At 46.4% G+C, this 19828-nt stretch overlaps 1 protein-coding gene across 1 annotated transcript in view; it reads right to left on the bottom strand.

Moving 5' to 3' along the window:
- CCDC13 (coiled-coil domain containing 13) overlaps window positions 1-16077 on the bottom strand; it is a 52285-nt gene extending 36208 nt beyond the window's left edge. The window contains exons 1-6 of the mRNA XM_063115282.1: window positions 16006-16077; window positions 12969-13186; window positions 10621-10769; window positions 6438-6580; window positions 5212-5301; window positions 1166-1282 (exon numbers count right to left, since the gene is read on the bottom strand). Coding sequence (XP_062971352.1) covers window positions 1166-1282; window positions 5212-5301; window positions 6438-6580; window positions 10621-10769; window positions 12969-13180 — 711 coding nt within the window. The 5' untranslated portion in view covers window positions 13181-13186; window positions 16006-16077. The remainder of the gene's footprint in view (window positions 1-1165; window positions 1283-5211; window positions 5302-6437; window positions 6581-10620; window positions 10770-12968; window positions 13187-16005) is intronic.
- Window positions 16078-19828: the final 3751 nt, after the last annotated feature.

Genomic DNA, 19828 nt, shown 5'->3' on the forward strand with positions numbered 1-19828 from the left:
ACTTTCAGTGTGGCCAGGAGAGAGGGCTCTACCAGACCCCTAAGGCTGCTGCATATTAAGAAGAAATGATGGGTGCAGGGGCGGGGGGAGGGTGCTCCCAGAGGGCACAGCCTTCACCTATACAACCTTCTTCCTCCAGCTTAGAGTCTAACCCTCAAAGGCCAGTTTACCATGTTCCGAAGGCAGCTCTCCCAAGGAAGTGCTGGTAATGCCTGGATAGGGCCCCTTGCTCTTGATATAATCTATGGTGAGTGAATGGCAAAGGTGACCATCACCTGCTTCCTTAACCCATTCACTTATCACCTAGAACTGAGAATAATTCTGGATGGCTACAGGAAGTGCATTGCCGCAGCACCCGGCCCTCTGTGAAAAGCTAGTGACAAGTGCAACGAGGAGGAGGGCTACCAAGTGTCAATTGGGGATGTTATGGTTCAAGAAAGGCCCAACTTTGTGGCTGCTGAAGTTTGGAGTACAGGCCCTACCTCAAGGCTTTGAGGTGGAAACAATACACCCCAGCTTGTGACCTGGGCCCCTCTGAAGCCTGTCACGGAAACCCAATCCAGCGTACCGAGTTGCTGGTGCTTGTTTCCACAATAGAACAGTGTTTTGGAAATCTTGGCCAGTCTGAGTGGTTCCAGCAGGGAAGACAAATGCCAGAGAATTCACTATGTAAACAAAAATAAATAAGGAACCAGCTGGGCCTGTGTCTCAAGTCTGTGCATTTTCCTTTGAAAGGAGCCTTTAATACACAAACAACCTATTCGTTTTCTAATATTACAGATAGCAGAGGGCAGGAGGGAGGTCTTGGCAGGCTTCCAAGTGAAAGAGGCTTATTAAGGGGAGCTCCAGGATCTGCTGGGGCATGGGTAGTGCAGGGAAGGCGTAAAGAACTCTCCCTGGGGTGGACAGTGCTGTCCTCCTCAGTCAGGAGCGGGGCAGGCACCACAGGGCATGGATTGGGGGATGTGGGGCAACCCTCCCACCAAATGGGTCTGTACCAAGGGCTGGTAGAAGGAAGTTACAGGATCTGAGCCTGACCCAGAGCAAGCAGGAAGCTCACAAGTCGACACTCACTGCTCCTGAATGGAACCCACTGTGCCAGCTGTGCTCTTCCCAAGCCCAGCCCCAGCCATACAAGAAGCCCTGAGCTCTGGCTCTGGAAGACCTTGTGGGCCATCCGGAGATCCTGCTTCACAGACTGCATCTGGTTGCGGAGGTCACTCAGCTTCAGATTTGTGGCCATCAGCCTGTCCTGCAGGGCCTTCACCTCTGGGGTCTCCAGCTGATCGGGAAGGACAGTAGAGAAAACAGTCACTTGTTGCCTAAATGGTCACAATGATCATAGCTCCCATTTATCCAAATACATGCTCGGCACTGCGCTAAGTGCTCCACATAGAGTAACTCATTTAATCCTCACAAACCCCTGTGAGGTAGGTTCTATTGCCAGCCCCTTATAGATGCAAAATGGAGGCTGTTGGAAGGCTTCTTTGGCTTGGGCTACCTGATTTGAATCTTGGCAGCCCAACTTTGGGGCTGAGACCTTTGCTCAGAGTGTTGCACACATACACGTGGATGCATGCCGTGGCCACAGAGGTGAAGCATCTGGAGGAGGCTGGAGGCTCCCCACATCCTGGGTGTGGACCCTCTCTGCTGTGCCTACAGATTGGCCTCACATCTTCACTCAGAATAAAGAGGAAAATAGTTCATTCACAGAAGGCAGCCCCAGCTTGGCAGAAGGGCCACATCCCAACTTAGGGCTTCCTTCTCCCAGAATTGTGAGGCCGGCCTTGGTCTCTGACAGTTGAGGGGCCTTGGTCACCCTTTCCTGGCAGTGCACTTACTGAATAGAAATAAGGACCCAGTTTAATCCCCAGATGCTACATCTCTGTGGCTTGAAGAACTGCAGCAATCATGAAAACTGCAGGCTGGAACTCTTAGCAAGGTCTTTTTTTTTTTTTTTTTTTAAATCAATGTTTGATTTAAACTATTTGGATGCAAATCTTTCTTAAATGTGTTGACCACTACTCAATAGAAATTCCTGAGACTCACAGAAGTTTGGCATTCAAATCCCTTCCATGAGTGATGAAAACAAGGTCCAGAGAGGGGAAGCAACTTGTCCTTGGGCGTACAGCTGGCTCTGGGTGACATAAGTGGGATTAGAACCCTGGTCCTGCCCTGGCTGATTCTCCCAATTTAAGCTGCTGCTGATGCTGGGCATCACAGCAGCAGGAACATTGGTTGGTGAGCTGAGCATCTAACCAGGCAATGAAGCCAAGACCCTCTGCTCCTGCCCCAGCAGACCAGGTGGGCTTGAGCTCTGGGAAGGAGGGCATGTATTACAGTGGATTTCTGATCTTTCTTCAGCAGGAACAAACAAAATCTCCTGTGAACGCTAGTGTAGAAAGATCCAAGTAGACTGGGTCTGGGAAGTTCCATGGACCCCTGAGGCTACGGGCAGCCCAGCTGAAAACCACCGGTCAAAGAAACTAGACTAGACATATGATCCAGAATTCCTGGCCTCATCTAGTTTCCTCACTGATGGAATGGATATAAAAATACTTTCCTGTCCTGCTTGCTCACAGCACCACCATCAAGCTAAAGAGAATAACCAATGTGAATAAAATTTGCAAACCGACAACTTCTATGATACACAAATGTTATCCTTTTTTTAAGAAAAATACATCTTTTTTCTGTGTCCTTCCTCCTGTCTGGCTGCTTGACATCCCTGCTTGCTGCTGTTTGTGCCTGTCCTCTCTCCTGCTAAATATGTGGCTTTGAGTCTGCCCTGGGTTGGAAAGCAGCACCTTCTGCCTGTCAGATCTTCAGTGGCCCTGACAGTGGTGGGGCTGAGAGCTGTGGGAGTACATGAGCTTCCCAAGTGGCTGCTGTGACCCTTGCAGCCTCTCTTGGTCTGCTCAGAGTGTGAAAAGAACACACAGATTCAATCTGGATCTAGAACCCGGGCAACGACAGCCTCTCCAAGCCATGTCTCCTTGTCTGTAAAATGGGGGTATGTGATACCAAATTCCAGGGCACCTATGCGGGGAGATAGGATAATGAATGTAAAAGTGCTGTCTGAGGCAGGTTCTGACAGAGGGTGATGCCAGGGCCTGGCCTGGCTTGGGTGGGTAGTTGGCTAAGGGGGCTGAGGGCCAGAAGGTATTCTGGAGAGGGCTGGGCCAGGCTCCAGTCCTCCCAGCCGGGGCAGCCAGGCCAACGCTACCTCCCAGCCATTTCAGGGCTTGTTCTGCCAGAGCGAAATTCCACAGGCTTTGTAGGGGACCTGGGTGTAGGCACAGCCTCTCCCCTCCCCCAGGCTGTTCTCTTCGAGGGAATAACTGAAACACACTCTATGGGGAGCAGATAACAGCAGCGCCGCTCACACCACCGCCTCCTGCAGCCCACGTGGAGGGGAGGGTGTTCAGCTCCACTCTGGAATGTGCTTCAGAGGTCTGGGCCCAGAATGCAGACGGAGCCTACAGGCCTCAGGAGTGAGGCTCAGGCCTGGGCCACCCCGAACAGCTTAATGAGGGAGCTTTGCTTTTGTTCGCACTGATCAGAGGACACCAGGGAAAACACGTGGTGCTGATGAACTGAAACTTGCAGCCCACCTTCCATCAAAAACCACCCAGGGGTCCCTGGGGCCACAGAATGAAGCTTAAACTCCTGCTCTAGCTGCCATTCAAGGCCTCCCTCTGTGCGTGACCCCCCTCAGCTTTTTTTGGCTTATGTTCCCCTTTTCCCCTTTGTGGGCTCTGGACTGCAGCCCAGTGTTATCCAGCTGACACTCAGTTACACAAACTGGGCAGGAATATTTAGTACTTTGTGACCTCTGTGCCTTGGCTTGCTCTGCTCCTCCTGGAAGGCCCTTTGCCGTCTTCCTTCTCTGGGAAGGCCCACCTCTAGGGTGACCTCCTCCATGCCACCTTCCAGCTGCCTCAGAGGGAGGGCGTCCTCTCTCTGTGAACCCAGAGCCCTGGGGCTGTCTCTGAAGACCCTGTTTACATCCTTCCTTTTATATGGCTCCTCATCTCCTCTCTTGGCCTTCCCATGGACACAGGCTCTGTTTTTGATTCCCTGGGTCTCAGGACTCAGAAAATCCCATCAGGCTCAACAAGTGACTGAACAAGCAGTTTCTCTTCCAGGGCAGCTCTCGTTAGGGACACAGAGGTGCTCAATGCTCTGGATAAACCAGGGGCAGCTCAGCAGTGTTCCTTGGAGTCAAGAAAGGCCCTAAAGAACATGCAGATGAGCCCCTGCCAAGGTCAGAGCCCCTCTGCTGCCTTCCCAGCAACGAGACAGGTTTACACAAAACTAGCCTTAAGGAGATGTACTCACCCTGGAACCTCAGGGGCCCGTGACTGTATACTGAGGACTGAATTCTCCTCTAGACAGGCATGAGGTGGCCTGATCCACAGGCACAGGCAACATAGGTGGGTCTAGAAAAGGAGCACTGAACTGGGAGTCTTGGGACTTAGCTCCCTTTGTCACCAACTGGCCTGATTTCCCCAGAAAACCCCTGGCAAGGCCTCCTGGGATGTTCTTGAGACTGATGCTGTTTCTGGTCCAGCCTGAGCTCCACGCCCCCGACAGCCCACTGGGTCAGACTCCCTTCCCTTCACGGAGCTGCAATTCCCATCTCCTGGGTTTCATGGACTGCGTACTGGTTTGGTAAAATGGGATCTGGGGGCATAAGCCCCAATTCCCAATAGTCACATTTACTCTGTAGATCTGGAGCTCCACAAAAGGAAGACTCCTCACAGTGTGAACTGGCCCATAAAGAATAGGGCTCCATTGAACAGTGTGAGCTCCCCAGCCCTGGGGTACAATTGAGGCTGGATATCTCCCCAGTGAGCATGCTGTAAAGGAGATGCCTGGGCTGAAAGCAGGGGGTCAGTTGGGCCAGGCTTTCCCTCCTGGTCCTAAGGTCCTAAGGTTCCAGGGTCCTCAGGCCCCTACCACCCGCCCTTTCTGGAGACTGAATCAGAGCTAGACCATCCCTGCTAGGGCATTCCTGACCTCAGGCCATAGCATCAGTACTATTCCCTGGTGGCTGCTCAGAGGATGCTGTAATGGTAGACAGCGGACACCAGGCTTAACAATGGGATGGGGAATGGACTCTGGGCAGAGGCACCTACACGCCCATGGAGGAAGGGAGGCCCGGGCTGACAGCTGCCTCGCAAACTTCCCAGCACAGAAGAGAATTCATACCAAGGTCTTGTCTCCCATCTGTGCCTTCGATGGTTTGGCTCCTGTGTCGGTGGCCCCATTGGCTGGCACCCTGGCCAGGGCTGTCTGCAGCTGAAAAAGCAAACCTCACACTTAATATTTAATTCTGCTCAGCAGTTGTGCAGCCCAAGTGAAGTGTTCTGGTGCCGCTGGGTTTGTGGTTACCTATCTCCGTGGTTTGTCCTTTTAGCTCTCTTTAGGATCATTAATGGAAGAATTCTCCATGACAAACTGCTCTACAATGGGAGAGAGTTTAATTGACTGTCTTCCCCACTCCCCAGTTGTACTGCAAGAGCAGCCCAAGGATTCACTAACAGCTCAATAAATAATAATGCTGCAGCCATAATCTGTCTCCTGGAATTCTAACAACAGCCTAGGAAGCAGAGAATAAAAGAATTATGGATTTCAGGTTACAGACAAGGAGACAGGGTCAGAGACACCGAGAAGCCTATTGGAGGGCAACAGAATGGGATTTGAAATCCAGCATCATCACATCTGTGTGGCTTGAGAAAGCCTCTTAACCTCCCTCTTCCAACCTCAGCTCCTCCAGCTATACAAGGAGAAGCTAGGCAGGTTCCCTCTAGCACGTGGATTCCATTCTAACTCCTAAGGGACCAGGAACCACGTGTGCTGTGCCCTCGCTCTACTGAAGGCATTTGTGATTAGCTGTGGGAGGGTGGGGGGCAGCAGAAAAAGGAAGACGGGCCACAGTGACATCAGCTGGAGGGATGTTTCTAGCTCTAACTTCAGATCAACAGGGATCTCTGTGAACTTATTTAACAGATGTTTATCTAGTGCTTACCACATGCCAGGCACTGTTCTAAGCATTTTATAATGTTAAGTCATTTAATGCTTGTAAAATTTTTGAGTGAGTACTGTTATTATTGACACGTGATGGATGGAGGAAAGTGAGACACAGAGAGTCTATGACTTGCTAGAAGTCAAATAAGTCAGTGATGGAGCTGAGATGCACAGCCAGGCAGGCAGAAGCCAGGTCTGTTCCTTTGCCCACTCTGCTGGGCTGCCTCTCTTGCTTCCTGACACACTTTCCCTTCTTGGAATGTGACATAGACTGAGGAATTCACTGCAAACACTGACCCACAAGCCCTTCAAAGGGACCCAAAGTAACTAACTATGGCTTCCTCTCTGGAGGAGTAGCCCAGAGTTCTGGGAGTCCCCTGCAGAGGAAGAATGACCAGGCCCCTCACTTCCTGCTCCAGCTCCTGGATGCGATTGGTCAGCTGCTTCACTCTGGTTTTCGCACCCTCTGACTCTGCCATCAGCACCCGGTTCTTTTTGGACAGCTCAACAATTTTGGTGGCGATCACATCTCCAGCCATACCAGCTGTCCCTAAAATGAAAGAAATGGTGAGGTCAATTAAAAACACAGGCTTGTACATCAAACTCACCCCACATTACCAGCAGCACCAGGGTTTGAAAAGCTAGAGCTGCTTGGTGTGATTTCTCATGAAAGGGCAGAGGCTCAGGAGAGTCACCATACACCTAAGAGCCCTGGGACCAAACTCTTAATGTGGAAATGCAGCCACTTGGAGATTCCATACGTTTCAGGAAAATTATAAAATCAGAAAGCAGAGTTTTAATTCTGTGGGAGACAGTTTTATTGCACCAGTTCTTCATGCCATCTTGAGTGAGAGGGTTACACATCCATGCCCTATGCCCTGTACGTTTGCTGTGCCCTCCAGTGAGTATGGTATAGTCTGCTCGACTCTTCTATGTCTGCCTGATTCTGGGCTCAGTGACTTGCTCTGGCCAATGGAATGTTAACAGATAAGGTGCAGGTAGGGGCTTGGAAAGCTCTTGGGCAGTTAAACTCTCTCCTTTCACTTATGCCATCTCCACAAGAAGTACATACACAGGCCAGCTGGCTGGGCCCAAGAAGAAGAGAGACACATGGAACGAGGCTGACCCACTCTAGACAAGTTGGCCTAGCTCAGCCAATCTCTAACCCACAAATAAATAATTATGCTGCATGCTAAATAAATACTTATTGCTGAATGCTGCTGAGATGATGTGTTTGTTTCTTATGTGGAATTTTAATTATTTAAACTAATACAAATGCAAACATTCATTTAGCAAATATTTATTGAGTTTCTACTAAGTGCTGGACCCTCCTGGTGTTAGGGATTTAGTGGTCAATAAAAATGTCTCATGGGAGGGCCGGCCCATGGCTCACTTGGGAGAGTGTGGTGCTGATAACACCAAGGCCATAGGTTCGGATCCCTATATAGGGATGGCTGGTTAACTCACTTGGGAGAGCGTGGTGCTGACAACACCGAGCCAAGGGTTGAGATCCCCTTATCAGGAAAAAAAGTCTCATGGAGTTTATGTGCTAATAGGGGAGACAGAAAATAAAAAAATCAAACAAATCAATTTATGTTAAAATATCTAAGAGAAATAAGTGCTATGAAATAAACTAAATCTGGGCAAGGGGATGAGAATGATGGGGGTGATGTTATGTTAGACTGAGTAGTCAGGAAAGGCCTCTCTGTGAACAGAGACCTGAATGAGTGATGTGAGAGATCGAGCTATCAAGAAGAGTATCCTCTACTAGGAAGAGTGTTCTAGCAGAGAAAATAGCAAGTGTGATGGTCTGGAGGTGTGAATGTGCTTGGAGTATATGAAGAACATCAAGGAGGCCAGAGTAGTTGGAAGGCTACTCACAGTGGGCGAGGCAAGAAGACTGTAGAGAGGTGGTTGGAGGGATGTGAATGGGGGAAGTTGCATGGTGTGGGGGCTGTACAAAAGACAGGCAATGGGAGCTGGCCCAGTGTGGCCACTGACTAGCTGGGTAGCCTTGGCAATCCCTTTCCCTCTCTGGATTGCAGTTCCCTCATTTGAGCAATGGCAGATTTTGTCAGATGGTCTGCAAGTTCCCTGAATGCTTCTGACACTCCAGCAGTAAGTAAGTGGCAGAGATAGCTTCTTGGTCCTACTTTTTAACATGGCTATAGTATGCCTCAGAACAAGATGGAGGGTGACAACTGGTGGAAAGCAAACAGAGGCACTTGATGGTTTTCAAATCACTGCTGCTGCTGGCCTGATCTAGGCAGCAAGAGGGGCAACTAGGAGTAGCTGCCTTCAGAACTTCATGTCTGCTGAAGAGGACAAGGACACATCAAGGGAAAGGGCTCAGAACAGATGGGGAGCCTTGGAGTATCGAGAGGGACACAGGCACCAATCAGCACCAAGATGGCACAGTTGGCTCTCTGACTCCTTTAATTGGTTATGTGTGTTGCAAGGGTTGGTGGGTGGTAGAGGAGATATTAAGGGACGCTGGGAAAGTCATCAACCCTAGCAGTTAAAGAAACACAATTTCAGTGGAGTTTCTGGTTCTGATAAAGATGGGTAAGCACACTCTACCCTATCTCTCTCACTGAACACAACTAAAAACCCTGGACAGACTGGGTGAAGCAGCTATCTGAGGGTTCTGAAAGTAAATGGCAGCAAGCATACTGGGGAAGGAAGCCAGATCCAGAGGTGCAAATGGTCCAGTGGTGAGTGTCCTGGGTTATGATTTCTTCCCAGGACTCAAAAGCAGCACAAATCCTAGAACTAGCCATCAGAAAGAGGTCCAAGAGAAGGCCTCCCTAGTCCAAAGAGCAGGATGGGGGGCCCAGAGAGAATGGGAAAAATCCGGTGTTTTTTTTTTTCTATTCTCTCCTACTTCTGTAACAAGGCAAGCCCCCCTCTTGAAGCTGTAACTCCATGATAAATGGGGGAAGCAGTGAACAGAAATGCTAAATATCTGGGTAAATATAATAGGCTATTTTTGTCTCCTTTAGTTCTTTAAAATATGTATAATAGTTGAAAGCAAAAATTATAACATCATCTGATGGTATTTTCGATATATATATATAGATATAATACATGTAAAAACTTCAATATAAGGGGAGAAGGGTAAAGGGACCTATGGTGGTAAAGTTTCTTCATTCCACTTGAAATGGTAAAATATTAAATCTAAGTAGACAGTGAAAAGTTAAGTATGTATTTTTTAATCACTACAGCAATCACTAAAAAATTGTACAAAGAAATACAGTAAAAGGGGAAAAAGAACAAATAACAAACGCTAAAGCAATCCTTAAAACTCCAGCCAAAGGAAACCAATCCATTAGCTGTCAGTAGACCGTCACTTGTGGCATGGTTTAAAAACATGAACTGGGCCAGTCAGACTTTTCTCTCCAAAATGTGAGGTTGGAAATCAGAAATGGTAACTTCAGAGTGAGGACTGGATTTAAGCAATCCTCAGAGACAGGGCAGGCAATCAGGTAAGGCCATGAACAGGGCTGTAGGTTGGCAGAGAAAGCAAGAGACAGAGCAGAGGGACAGGCTGGGAGGAGGGAATAACACCAGGGCCTATCTCCCAGGTCTGCGGGGGCGGGGGGGGGGGGGGGGCGGGGGGGTGGAGGGGGGTGGAGATGTATCTCCTGCTCCCCCTGGAGCCCGTCAGCTTCTCTACAGCCTCACAAAAGTGGAAGCTGCCCCTCCCACAGCTGATTCCTGAGCCAGGTTGAGAGTGTTCCTCACAACACAAAGCCTTGTCTTCAGTGTGTTTTTTGTTTTAGACAGAAAAGGCCCAAGAATGGAGGGAGGTGCATTAGACTCTCAAGGGCCTTTGGGATACCAAATTCTCCTTGCTTTTTAATTCAGCACTGACTGACTGGAGCTTTGGTTCTATGGGTGTATCTACCCTCAAAAACATTTACTCTCAAAGGCAGGGAGGGATACTCTGGCAGATGCTGGGTCAACCCCTTTGCTCTGTGTGACTGGTGACATCTACTTTCTGATTTTTTAGCCACCTGGGAATTGCTCAGTGGATGTACACGTAGCAGAGCACAACCAAGGCCTAGGTCCCCACCAGACCTGCAGGGCCAAGGTCAGCTCATAACCACAGAGCCAATGTTCAGCCCAGATCCTGCTGGAACAGCTGACTTCCCTGTCTTGTCCCACCTTTCTGGAGTACCAAAAGCAGGTGCTGTAGAGTTAATGCCTACTGAGGCTTTTTTTTACATTCACAACACAACGTCCAAGCCAGAACACCAAGAAGAAATGGACCCTGCCAGTCCACCAAACATGCTGTGAGCATGACGAAAAACCATTGTCAAGAGTGTCAGCTGGGTCCCCAACATTGTCCAGATGCTTGCCAACTGCCCTGTTGTCCCGACTGCTCCTTGCACTTCCATTTCCTGGCATGCTGCCCCCCCGGGAGCTCTTATCTACCCTCTCCCTCATTTCCAGGACTCATCTGGACAAGCTTGACCACGCTGACCCTTGGTACTCTCTCTTGGGCACCTGCCCTCCGGAACCTGTGTTTACCCTGCCTGAAGTCTCTGGCCTTTAGGACAGGGACTACTGCAAAAATGGTGGAGCTACCTGTGAAGGCAAATCTGTCCTCTTCTATTTTCTTTTTGAGGTGTTTAATTTCAAAGTCTCTTTCCTTCAGCAGCTTATACAATCGCCCATTCTCATCGACTGTTTCCCTGAGCTCATCTCGAAGCTGTTCAATCTCGTCTTCAAGCACCCTACAAGGCAAAGGGGGAATGGGCAGGGCCAGGTCTCCATTGCCCAGCTTTGTTGTAGCTGGGTTGGGTACTAGGTGGTAATAAGAACTGGTTTGTACAAAACAGAAAAGAAAAATTAAGAGAACGAATGAGCAGATTTTAACACGCTGCTCTCAGAACTGAGTGATTAAGCGCACACACACACACACACACACACACACACACACACACACGAAAGTAGAAAGAAGGTTTGAATAACATTGTTTATTAACTGGCTTCAACAGAGAGCTATATAAAACCCCCACTCAGAGAATTCATAATTCTTTCAAGTATCTCTGGAACATGCATAAAAATGTATTACAGGCTACAAAGGCAAAAATCTTAGCAAATTCCGGGCCGGCCCGTGGCTCACTCGGGAGAGTGCGGTGCTGATAACACCAAGGCCCCGGGTTCGGATCCCATATACAGATGGCCGGTTCGCTCACTGGCTGAGCGTGGTGCTGACAACACCAAGTCAAGGGTTAAGATCCCCTTACCGGTCATCTTTAAAAAAAAAAAAAAAAAAAAAAAAAAATCTTAGCAAATTCCAAATAATGCCATCATACAGATCATTTCTCTACTGGCAACTGATTAAGATTAGAAATCAATGTGTAAAAAATACAAACAAAAGCCCCCAAACCAAAACCCACACCCCATCATATGTTTGAAAGTAAAAAATCACACTCCTAAATTATTTATGGGGCAAGAAGAAATAATGTGCCTTATGAAGCATTTAGAATGGATTAAGCATAGAAGCCAATCAAAACTTGTGAAATACAGCTATAATTAAGGCTTTAAATTTCTATCACTTTAGCTGCATTTTATGAGTTGTTTTTTTTTTTTTTTCTTTGCAGCTGGCCTGTACAGGGATCAACCCCTGGACCTTGATGCTATCAGCAGTGTACTCTAACCTACTGAGCTAACTGGCCGGTCCCTGCCTTTTACAAGTTTTAATAGAGCTTCTGTGGTATACAGCGCCACACCCACATGCACACACCCACTCACACCCACACACACAAATTAGAAGACAAAACAGGAGTTTTCTAAGTCTTAAGTTGAGGCTAGGTCTCTAGGTTTCAGGTAAAACTGACGGAAAATTAGAACAGGTAAATTGGTTCTGCATATTACAAGTTGTCTTGGGAGGCTTTTTTCAGAACTTTGAAATATGAGAAACCTGTGAGTGATGGGTCTGTGATCACTGCTATGTTAAGCACAGAACAGGCTCCCTAGAAACAGTTGCTCAGGAAGTAAATAAGTTACAGAAAACAGTAATTATTAGGTAATGGTTATTATTGTTGTTGTTGTTGTTATTTCACCAATGGCTCAAGTCTCCACCAATTCCAGTTTCTCTGATTTGGGGATAGGTCATTTGGAAGCAGGTCTCAGTTAACTTAGAGCTAATATTTAGAAGCCTTATAAATTTTTTCAATGATTGAGAAATCCTTAATTTTTTCCAACTAGCATTTTTAATAGAACATTATGTAAACTGAGAAACCATAAAAAGTAGACTCTGAAGATGGAAAAAATATTTTGGGCAAAACCAGAAGTAAAAAGACAGTTCAAAAACTGTTGTAATTTTTTAGTAAAATGACTAGCAGAAGATTTTGTGTCAATACAGACTCCTGCTTCTAATAATCAGTATAAATCCATGTATATCTGTGTCACATCGTGGAATTTAGAGCAAATTAAGAAGACTCAGAACTCCTTTCAACTTTTTCACCCTCTGTAAAAAAGCAACAAATCCATCAAGAGCTTCTTTAGGATAGGGTGTGTTTATGTGCTATTAAATGTCAGGAAAGGGAAACTGGCACAGAAGAATGATTCCAGATGAGATTTGGAACAGCGATCACCTATGAACCATCAATTAGCCAGTCAGCTCCTTGGAAACTCAAACAGGCTTTTCAAGAAAGAGACCGCAAAAGAAAATTCAGGTGAATAAACTACATCTTACTGAGTTTAAACATTTCAATTTGACTTTAATTGGTTTTAAAATACATTTCATATTAAATTATATCCACAGGATTACAGATCTATAAAATGCAGGAATCATCAATAACAACTTCTGTGTCAAAACTGCTTTCAATTTATAAACCGACATCTAGTCAACCTGATTGTCTGTGTCTGCAATCACCTTTACTACCTCCCTGCAATGCTCCTGGGAGAATTCAAACTTGCATTTACCTCTGCTCAAAGACGTTTTTTGAGTTTTGCTCAAGAAGGCTGAGACCATCGGAGATCTCCAAAGGCTCTTTTTGATCATCAGTTCTGCTTTTGAGGCTCAATTCCTTTTCCTTCTTTTTCTCCATCTGCTTCTGTAACCTTTTGTGCTGCATCTCCTGCATCGCCTTGAACTGGAGCCGCAAAGTATCCTGTGAGCCTTCAGCTGCTGCCATCTTGCTCTAGGAGTCAGAAAAGCAGCCTGAGCTGAAGCAAACTCCACACAAAGCTTTCAGTACATAGCCAGCCCTGTCTACAGCCCCTAGCCCTGGAGTTTCCTGCTTAGATTTGCATGTGAGTCCATGCAGAAGCTTGGAAACCCCACCCTCGCTTCAACTCACCTGAAAGCCAAGGCTGAGCTGACCATCCCCCCCAGCTCTGAACATGCCACCAGACTGCTCATGGCACCAGAATACTCCCCATCACTCAGATTTAACACTCTACTCTTCCCTGTCCCTTAAATCAGTGGCTCTCAACTCTCCCTGTACATTAGAATCCCCTAGGAACTCCTAAAATATAATAATGCTTGGGCCCATCTCCAGACCAATTAAATCCCAATTTCTAGAATTTGGGCTTGGACATCATTGCTTCTTTTTCTTTTTAAATTGAACTATTATTTATGTATAGTAAAGTGCATAAATCCTAAGTGTACAGCACAGTGAATCTTTCCACAGATATACATGCCTGTGGTGATCACCCAGATCAAAGTATAGGGCATTTCCAATCCCTGGGCAGGCTATCTTGTACCTCCTCCTGTCAATCACCCTCCAAGGTAATCACTCTTCTGTTCTCTGCCACTAAATATGAGATTTGTCTGTTTCTTCTTTTCCTTTTTATCTTTTTTTGGCAGCTGGTAGTACAGGGATCGAACCCTGGATCTTGGTGTTATCAGTTGTCTGTTTTCTTTTTAATCAGTTCTATTGAACTATAATTTATGTACAATAAAATATACCAAATTTATGTGTACAAGTAAGTTTTGACAAATACATACACACCTGTGTAAACCACCAGTACCACCAAAAGAACATATCCATCACCCCCAAAAGCTCCTTTGTGCCTATTTGTAGTCAGTCTCTCTGTCAGGCCAAACTCTGGTCTGCTTTTGTTCACTACAGTTTTGTCGTTTCTAGAATTCATTTAACTGGAATCATACAGTAGTTAGTCTATTGTGTCTGGCTTTTTTTGCTCAGCACTACCTTTCTGAGATTCGTCCATATTACATGTATCACTAGCTCGTTACTTTTTATTGCTGAGTAGTATTACATTGCATAAACCACAATTTGTTTATACGTTCACCTATTATTGGACACCCAAGTTGTTTCCAGTTCAGGCTATTATGAATAAAGCTGTTACAAACATTCAAATATAAGAAAGTATTTGTGTGAACATGTTTCTTTCTTTTGGGTAAATACATAGAAGAGATAATGCTGGGTTACATGGTAAATTTATGTTTAACTTCATATGAAATGGCTAAACTGTTTTCCAGAATGGCTGTACCATTTTACATTCCTACCAGTAGAGTATGAGAGTCCCAGTTTTTCCACATCCTTGTCAACACTTAGTACAGCCAATCTAAATTTTAGTTGGTATGTAATGGTATCTCAGTCTGATTTTAATTTGCATTTCTCTACTGACTAGTTATATTGAGCATCTTTGCATGTGCTTGCTGGCCATCTTTCACAACATGTCTATTCACATTTTTTGTCTGTTTTGAAATTGTGTTGTTTTGTCTTATGACTGACTGGTCAGAGTCCCTCATGTGACGGGAGGTGCACAGTTTCCCTGGGTTTGGGTTTCAGGCCACTGCGCTGGGTCTGAAACCACTCCCCTAGGACTCAAATCCCTCCTTGGAATCCAGAGCTACTGTTGTTTATAGCAGCCATTTTCAGTACCAGCATGTGGAGATTGAGACCACAGGAGGCAGACTTGTGTAATCTCAGTGGCCAAGCATGCTCAGTAAAAAGGAGTTTATCCCCTGAATGACCTCCCACTGGAGGAACTAGAGAACACCTAGAATATTCTAAGTATATTCAGTGCATATGGTAGAGTTTGACCAATGAGCATGCTCTAAAGGAGACTAACTGAGCATACCCAAACATGAGCATATGCAAACGGTTCCATAACCTGTTACATGACAGTGAACAACCCCTTTAGTGGAATATTCATTAGATAGCATGAATATGTATAGATAGCCAAACTATAAAAGTAGAATCCAGGAAGAAGGCAGGGCTGTTTTTCATTCTCTCTGGAGCCAGAAAGCACTTCAGCTGTGAGGTGTGTATTTCTTGCTGTTTTGTATTAAACTTGCAAAGGCAAAGGCAAGCAGGCTGCTGTTCAGTCTGGAGCCAGCCTACACTTTGTAAAGTGTGTATCTCTTGCCTTTGCATTAAACTTGCTACAGCTGCTCAGTCTCTGGAGCTAGGCCGCACTTTCCCTGTGAAGTCTGTATTTCTTATTCTTTACATTAAACCTGTTTTTGCTTTCTACTGCAACTCTGCTCTTGAATTCTTTCCTGTGGTGGAGTCAAGAACCTGGTAGAGAATGGGGTGGGTTGGGATCAGCTATCCGACCTCCCCGGATCTTGTCCTCTGGTATCACTTTAACATTCTGGATGTTTTGTCTGTTTGAACTTCACATAAATGGAACAATAGAGCACAGACATTTAGATTTTTAAATGCTCCTCACGTGATTTAAAGTGTAGCCAGGGTTAAACATCTCTGCCTTAAACCAACCTCAAACCACATCATCTACCCATCAACCAATTAGTCATAAATCTTGTTATCCTCCATAAATACCCTCAAATCTGTCCCATATCTCCATCCACGCTGATATCACTCTCATACTCACAATCACTCAAGGCACCTGCTGATCCCTCTCCCTGCAATGTTTTACCCCAGACATCCACCTTGCTCACTTCCTCTCAAATGTCACCTTATCAGAGAGGCCCTCCTCACATCCCATTGTAGAAAGCATTCCCACCCTCACTCCCCATGCCCCTTACCCTGTATAATCTTCCTCCATAGCACTTAGCTTCACCTGACACATTATATACTTGTTCATTTGTTGATTGCCTCTGTCCCTCCCCACCAGCTTCGCAATGGCAGGCATTGTATTTTGTTTGCTGCTGTATCCTCTGTGCCTATAACAGGGCCTGGAATGTAGCAAACATCAAAGGAATATTTGGTGAACGAATGACAATGGTTCTGTCCCCAGGACTGATCAAATAGGCTCTTACTATCCTCCTGCCCCACCCTCTCCTCCTCACCCCACTTGCAGTCTAGCCTACATTCACTGAGGGACTAACTTTCCTAAAGCACAGCTCTAAGCCTGACTTGCCCCTGTGCAAAAAGCTTCAGCAGATGCCTGTTAGCCACAAAATGAAGACCAAAGGCATTAAAGACTTTGGTGCATTTGGTCTCAGTCTCTCCTTCTAACTTGTTTTCCCTTTCATAATGCCAAGTTCTAAATAATTGTGTCCACTTACTCCTCTGTCTCTACAACTCCTCCTCCTCCAAGGCTTATATCTGTCTGGTCCTCCTAGGCCCAGCATGAATACCAGGTCCTTTCCTGACCCTCCAAGAAGAACACTCTCCCTGCCCAAACACGCTCAACTGCTCTATCTATACCTTCCTGCTGTACTTGTCTGTATTTTGCCCACAGGGGTGGAATGGTCCTAGAGCCTATACCCAGTGGCTCTTAAATTTGCCTCAGTATCAAATCCCCAGGGATACAATCTAAAGATACTGATGCCCAGACCCCACACCTAGAGAATCTAGTTTAATTAGTCTGGAGTGGAGACTAGGCATGGGGCTATTTAAGTGCTGCCCAGGTGGTTCTAAGGTGCTGTGGACTGAACCTGGTGTTGAGCAAAGGTCAAGGAAAAGAGCAAGTGCTGGTGTTATGTTAAAATTCTTCAGCAGGTAGCTCTGCCCAGTAAGAGGAAGTCTGGGTTGTCACCCTGTATATTCCAAAGAAAGGTCTGAACCCTGACCTGCTCCTAGGAGATAATCTCTAAGCCCTTGGCATATCCTGTGTGATGAGTGTCTTTCTTCACCTGCGGGTCTGGAGTTATTCCAGTTAGTCTATAACAACGTGATTTATTATGGGGGCCTTGGGCCACGTGGTATCAGCTTGACCTCTGGAGGGGCTGGAGATTGAGTGACTAAGGTCAGCCATGCCTAGACCAACTCCCAATAAAAACCCGGGACACCAAAGCTTGGGTGAGCTCCCCTGGTTGGCGATACTTGGTGCATGTTACCATGCATCACTGCTGGAAGAAGCAAGCTCTGTCCACATGACTGCACCGGGAGAGAAGAAAACCGGAAGCTTGCAACTGCTGTCTCCTGGACCTCCTTTGCTGATTTTGGTCTGTATTCTTTCATTGTGATAAACTGTAACTGTGAATATGATGGCCTTTCTGAGTTCTGTGAGTTCTTCTAGAAAAATCTTTGAAACTGAGGGTGGTCTTGGGAACCCTCAAGCTGCAGGAACTCCTGGACACTCCTGATGAATGTGTGAAAGCCCACAGCCACCACACGATGTCCAAAAAGGCAGACTACCCAAGAATATAAAATAACTTAACAATTGAACTCAACATTTTAAATTTAGGCAGGAGTCAGCAAACTTTTTCTGTAAAGGGCCAGGCAGTAAATATTTTAGGTGTTGTGGGTGATACACTTTCTGTCACAACTACTGTAGTCTGCCACTGTAGCAGAAAGTAGTCAGGGACAATACATAAGTGCATGGGAGTGGCTGTGTTCCAGTAAAACTTTATTATGAAAACAGTGAGCTGGATTTGGACTGTAGACCCTTAGTTTTCCAACCTGATTTAGAGTAATTTCACCTGAAAAGGTGCCTAGAGATAGAAGAAAATTCTATTGAGCCTGTTATTTGAAAATGTAACACAGTTTAAAAATAAATTTATCCTGCGATCCCCTACTTTTTATAGATTTTAAGAAGGGACAACCATATTCTTCATTTTCCAAACTGGGTTACCTTGGAGAGTGAAAGGAAGAGCTATTAATGATCATTCTTGGCCAACAGCAAATCAGGAAAACAAGTTGGAAGCTGTAATCAGCATGTAAAGCAGTGAGTCTCACCCCCACTGTGCACTGGAATCACCCGGAGAGCTCTAAAGATACTGGTGCCATGCCCAGTGGTTCTGATGTCACTGGTTGGGCAGCAGCCTGGGCATTGGATGCTGCTGGTCCGGGCTGCTGTATGAGTAGCCAGGCCTGGGGTATGAGTAGCCAGGCCTAGTAGATAGCACCTGGGGTTCAGAGCGGGCTTGGCTCTCTATAAGCTGTGTGATTCTAAAAGTTTCTAGTCCTCTCCAGGCCTCACTCTCTTCTTTGATGATGTTATTACAGAGGACACAGATGTGCTGTGAGGGGCAAATGCAAAGGACAGTGTGCAAACACTTTGTCAACGATGGATTGATAGAAATGAAATGTTATTATTTTCTCCCTTCCTGATGGTATCTCTTGAGGACTCCATTCCTACCCTTCCTTGCCCTACATCCAGACCCTCTCTGTCCCTCACAGGCAAAAAGCCTTTCCTGGCTGCTGGGCCAGGAAACAACACAGCTGCCTCCAGCCTCTGTACCCACTGCCTCACATCACAAGGTCACCTCCTACTGCACCACATCTCTTGCCTGCTCCCGAGGTCTCCTCCCAGTGCCTCCCCATCTCTCCAGCTACCTGTTTCCTGCCATAGCTTCCTGGATCTTGCCTTTCTTCCTGTACTCTATCTGTATGCCACCATGTGTGACCTTTCCAAAACCAGATCTAAGTGGCTTCTGCCTCTGCAAGATTCTGCCAGTACTCACAGGGGCACTCTGGCTGGTTTGAAGGCTCTCTCCATCCCACAGATATTTTTGTTTGACCCTCATAGAACACTATGTTAAAATTTGAATTTGTTGCTAACATTAAAAGATCTGTAGATTCCAATTAAATCCAGATTTCCAGCTTTTTAAATACAAGCTTACAGGTCTGGCAATGCTGGGCCCATAGTCCCACGTGGACAGCAGCTGCTGGGCAGAGGGAGTTCCCTCTGGGCAGGCTATGTTCTTTCCATTCAATCACTGTCCCTGCCACTTTCAGCTGCCACAGCTGGCACATCAGCTGCCCATTATCACTGCACATAAATGTTGTTCTTTCTCTTATACCTGCTGGATTCACCCATTTTCATTTCCCATCAGCCCCTGCAGACTTTTGGGTTGACGACCCCTGCTAAGGATCAAGCCTGAAAGCATCTCAGAGGGTTGCTTCAGCTACTTCCCCTGCTTGGGACGCCCTCCTCCCCAGGCCTCCCCACCCAGCCCTTTATCTTCCCACTACCTCCCACTTAGCCCTCAGGGCACTCTGTGGACTCTCAGAAGCCCTTGGGCATCCCTTTATCACTAAACTTATCTCAATGTACTATAATTATTTCAGATTTTATTTCTATTTCTTCCCTTTACAAAGAGATGGGGGGGTATTAGTCTGTTTCTGTTGCTTATGACAAAATACACGGAACTGGGTGATTTATAAAGAAAATGAAATTTATTGCTTATAGTTTCTGAGGCTGGGAAGGCCAAAGTCCATCCAGAATCTCATATTGCAAGATGGTGGAAGCAGAGAGAGCAGAGAGCGAGAGAGAGACTCTCCTTCTTTTAAAGCCCTCAGAACCACACCCCTGACCACCATTTTTAATCCATTCCCTACCGCACAGTCCTACAATCCAATCACCTCTTCAAGGCTCCACCTTTCAATTTCCATATAGGATCTCCCACCCTCTTAACAGTTACAATGGGGGCTAAGTTTCTAATACATAAAACTTGGGGG

Source organism: Cynocephalus volans, chromosome 11 (assembly GCF_027409185.1).
Source record: "Cynocephalus volans isolate mCynVol1 chromosome 11, mCynVol1.pri, whole genome shotgun sequence".
NCBI lineage: Eukaryota > Metazoa > Chordata > Mammalia > Dermoptera > Cynocephalidae > Cynocephalus > Cynocephalus volans.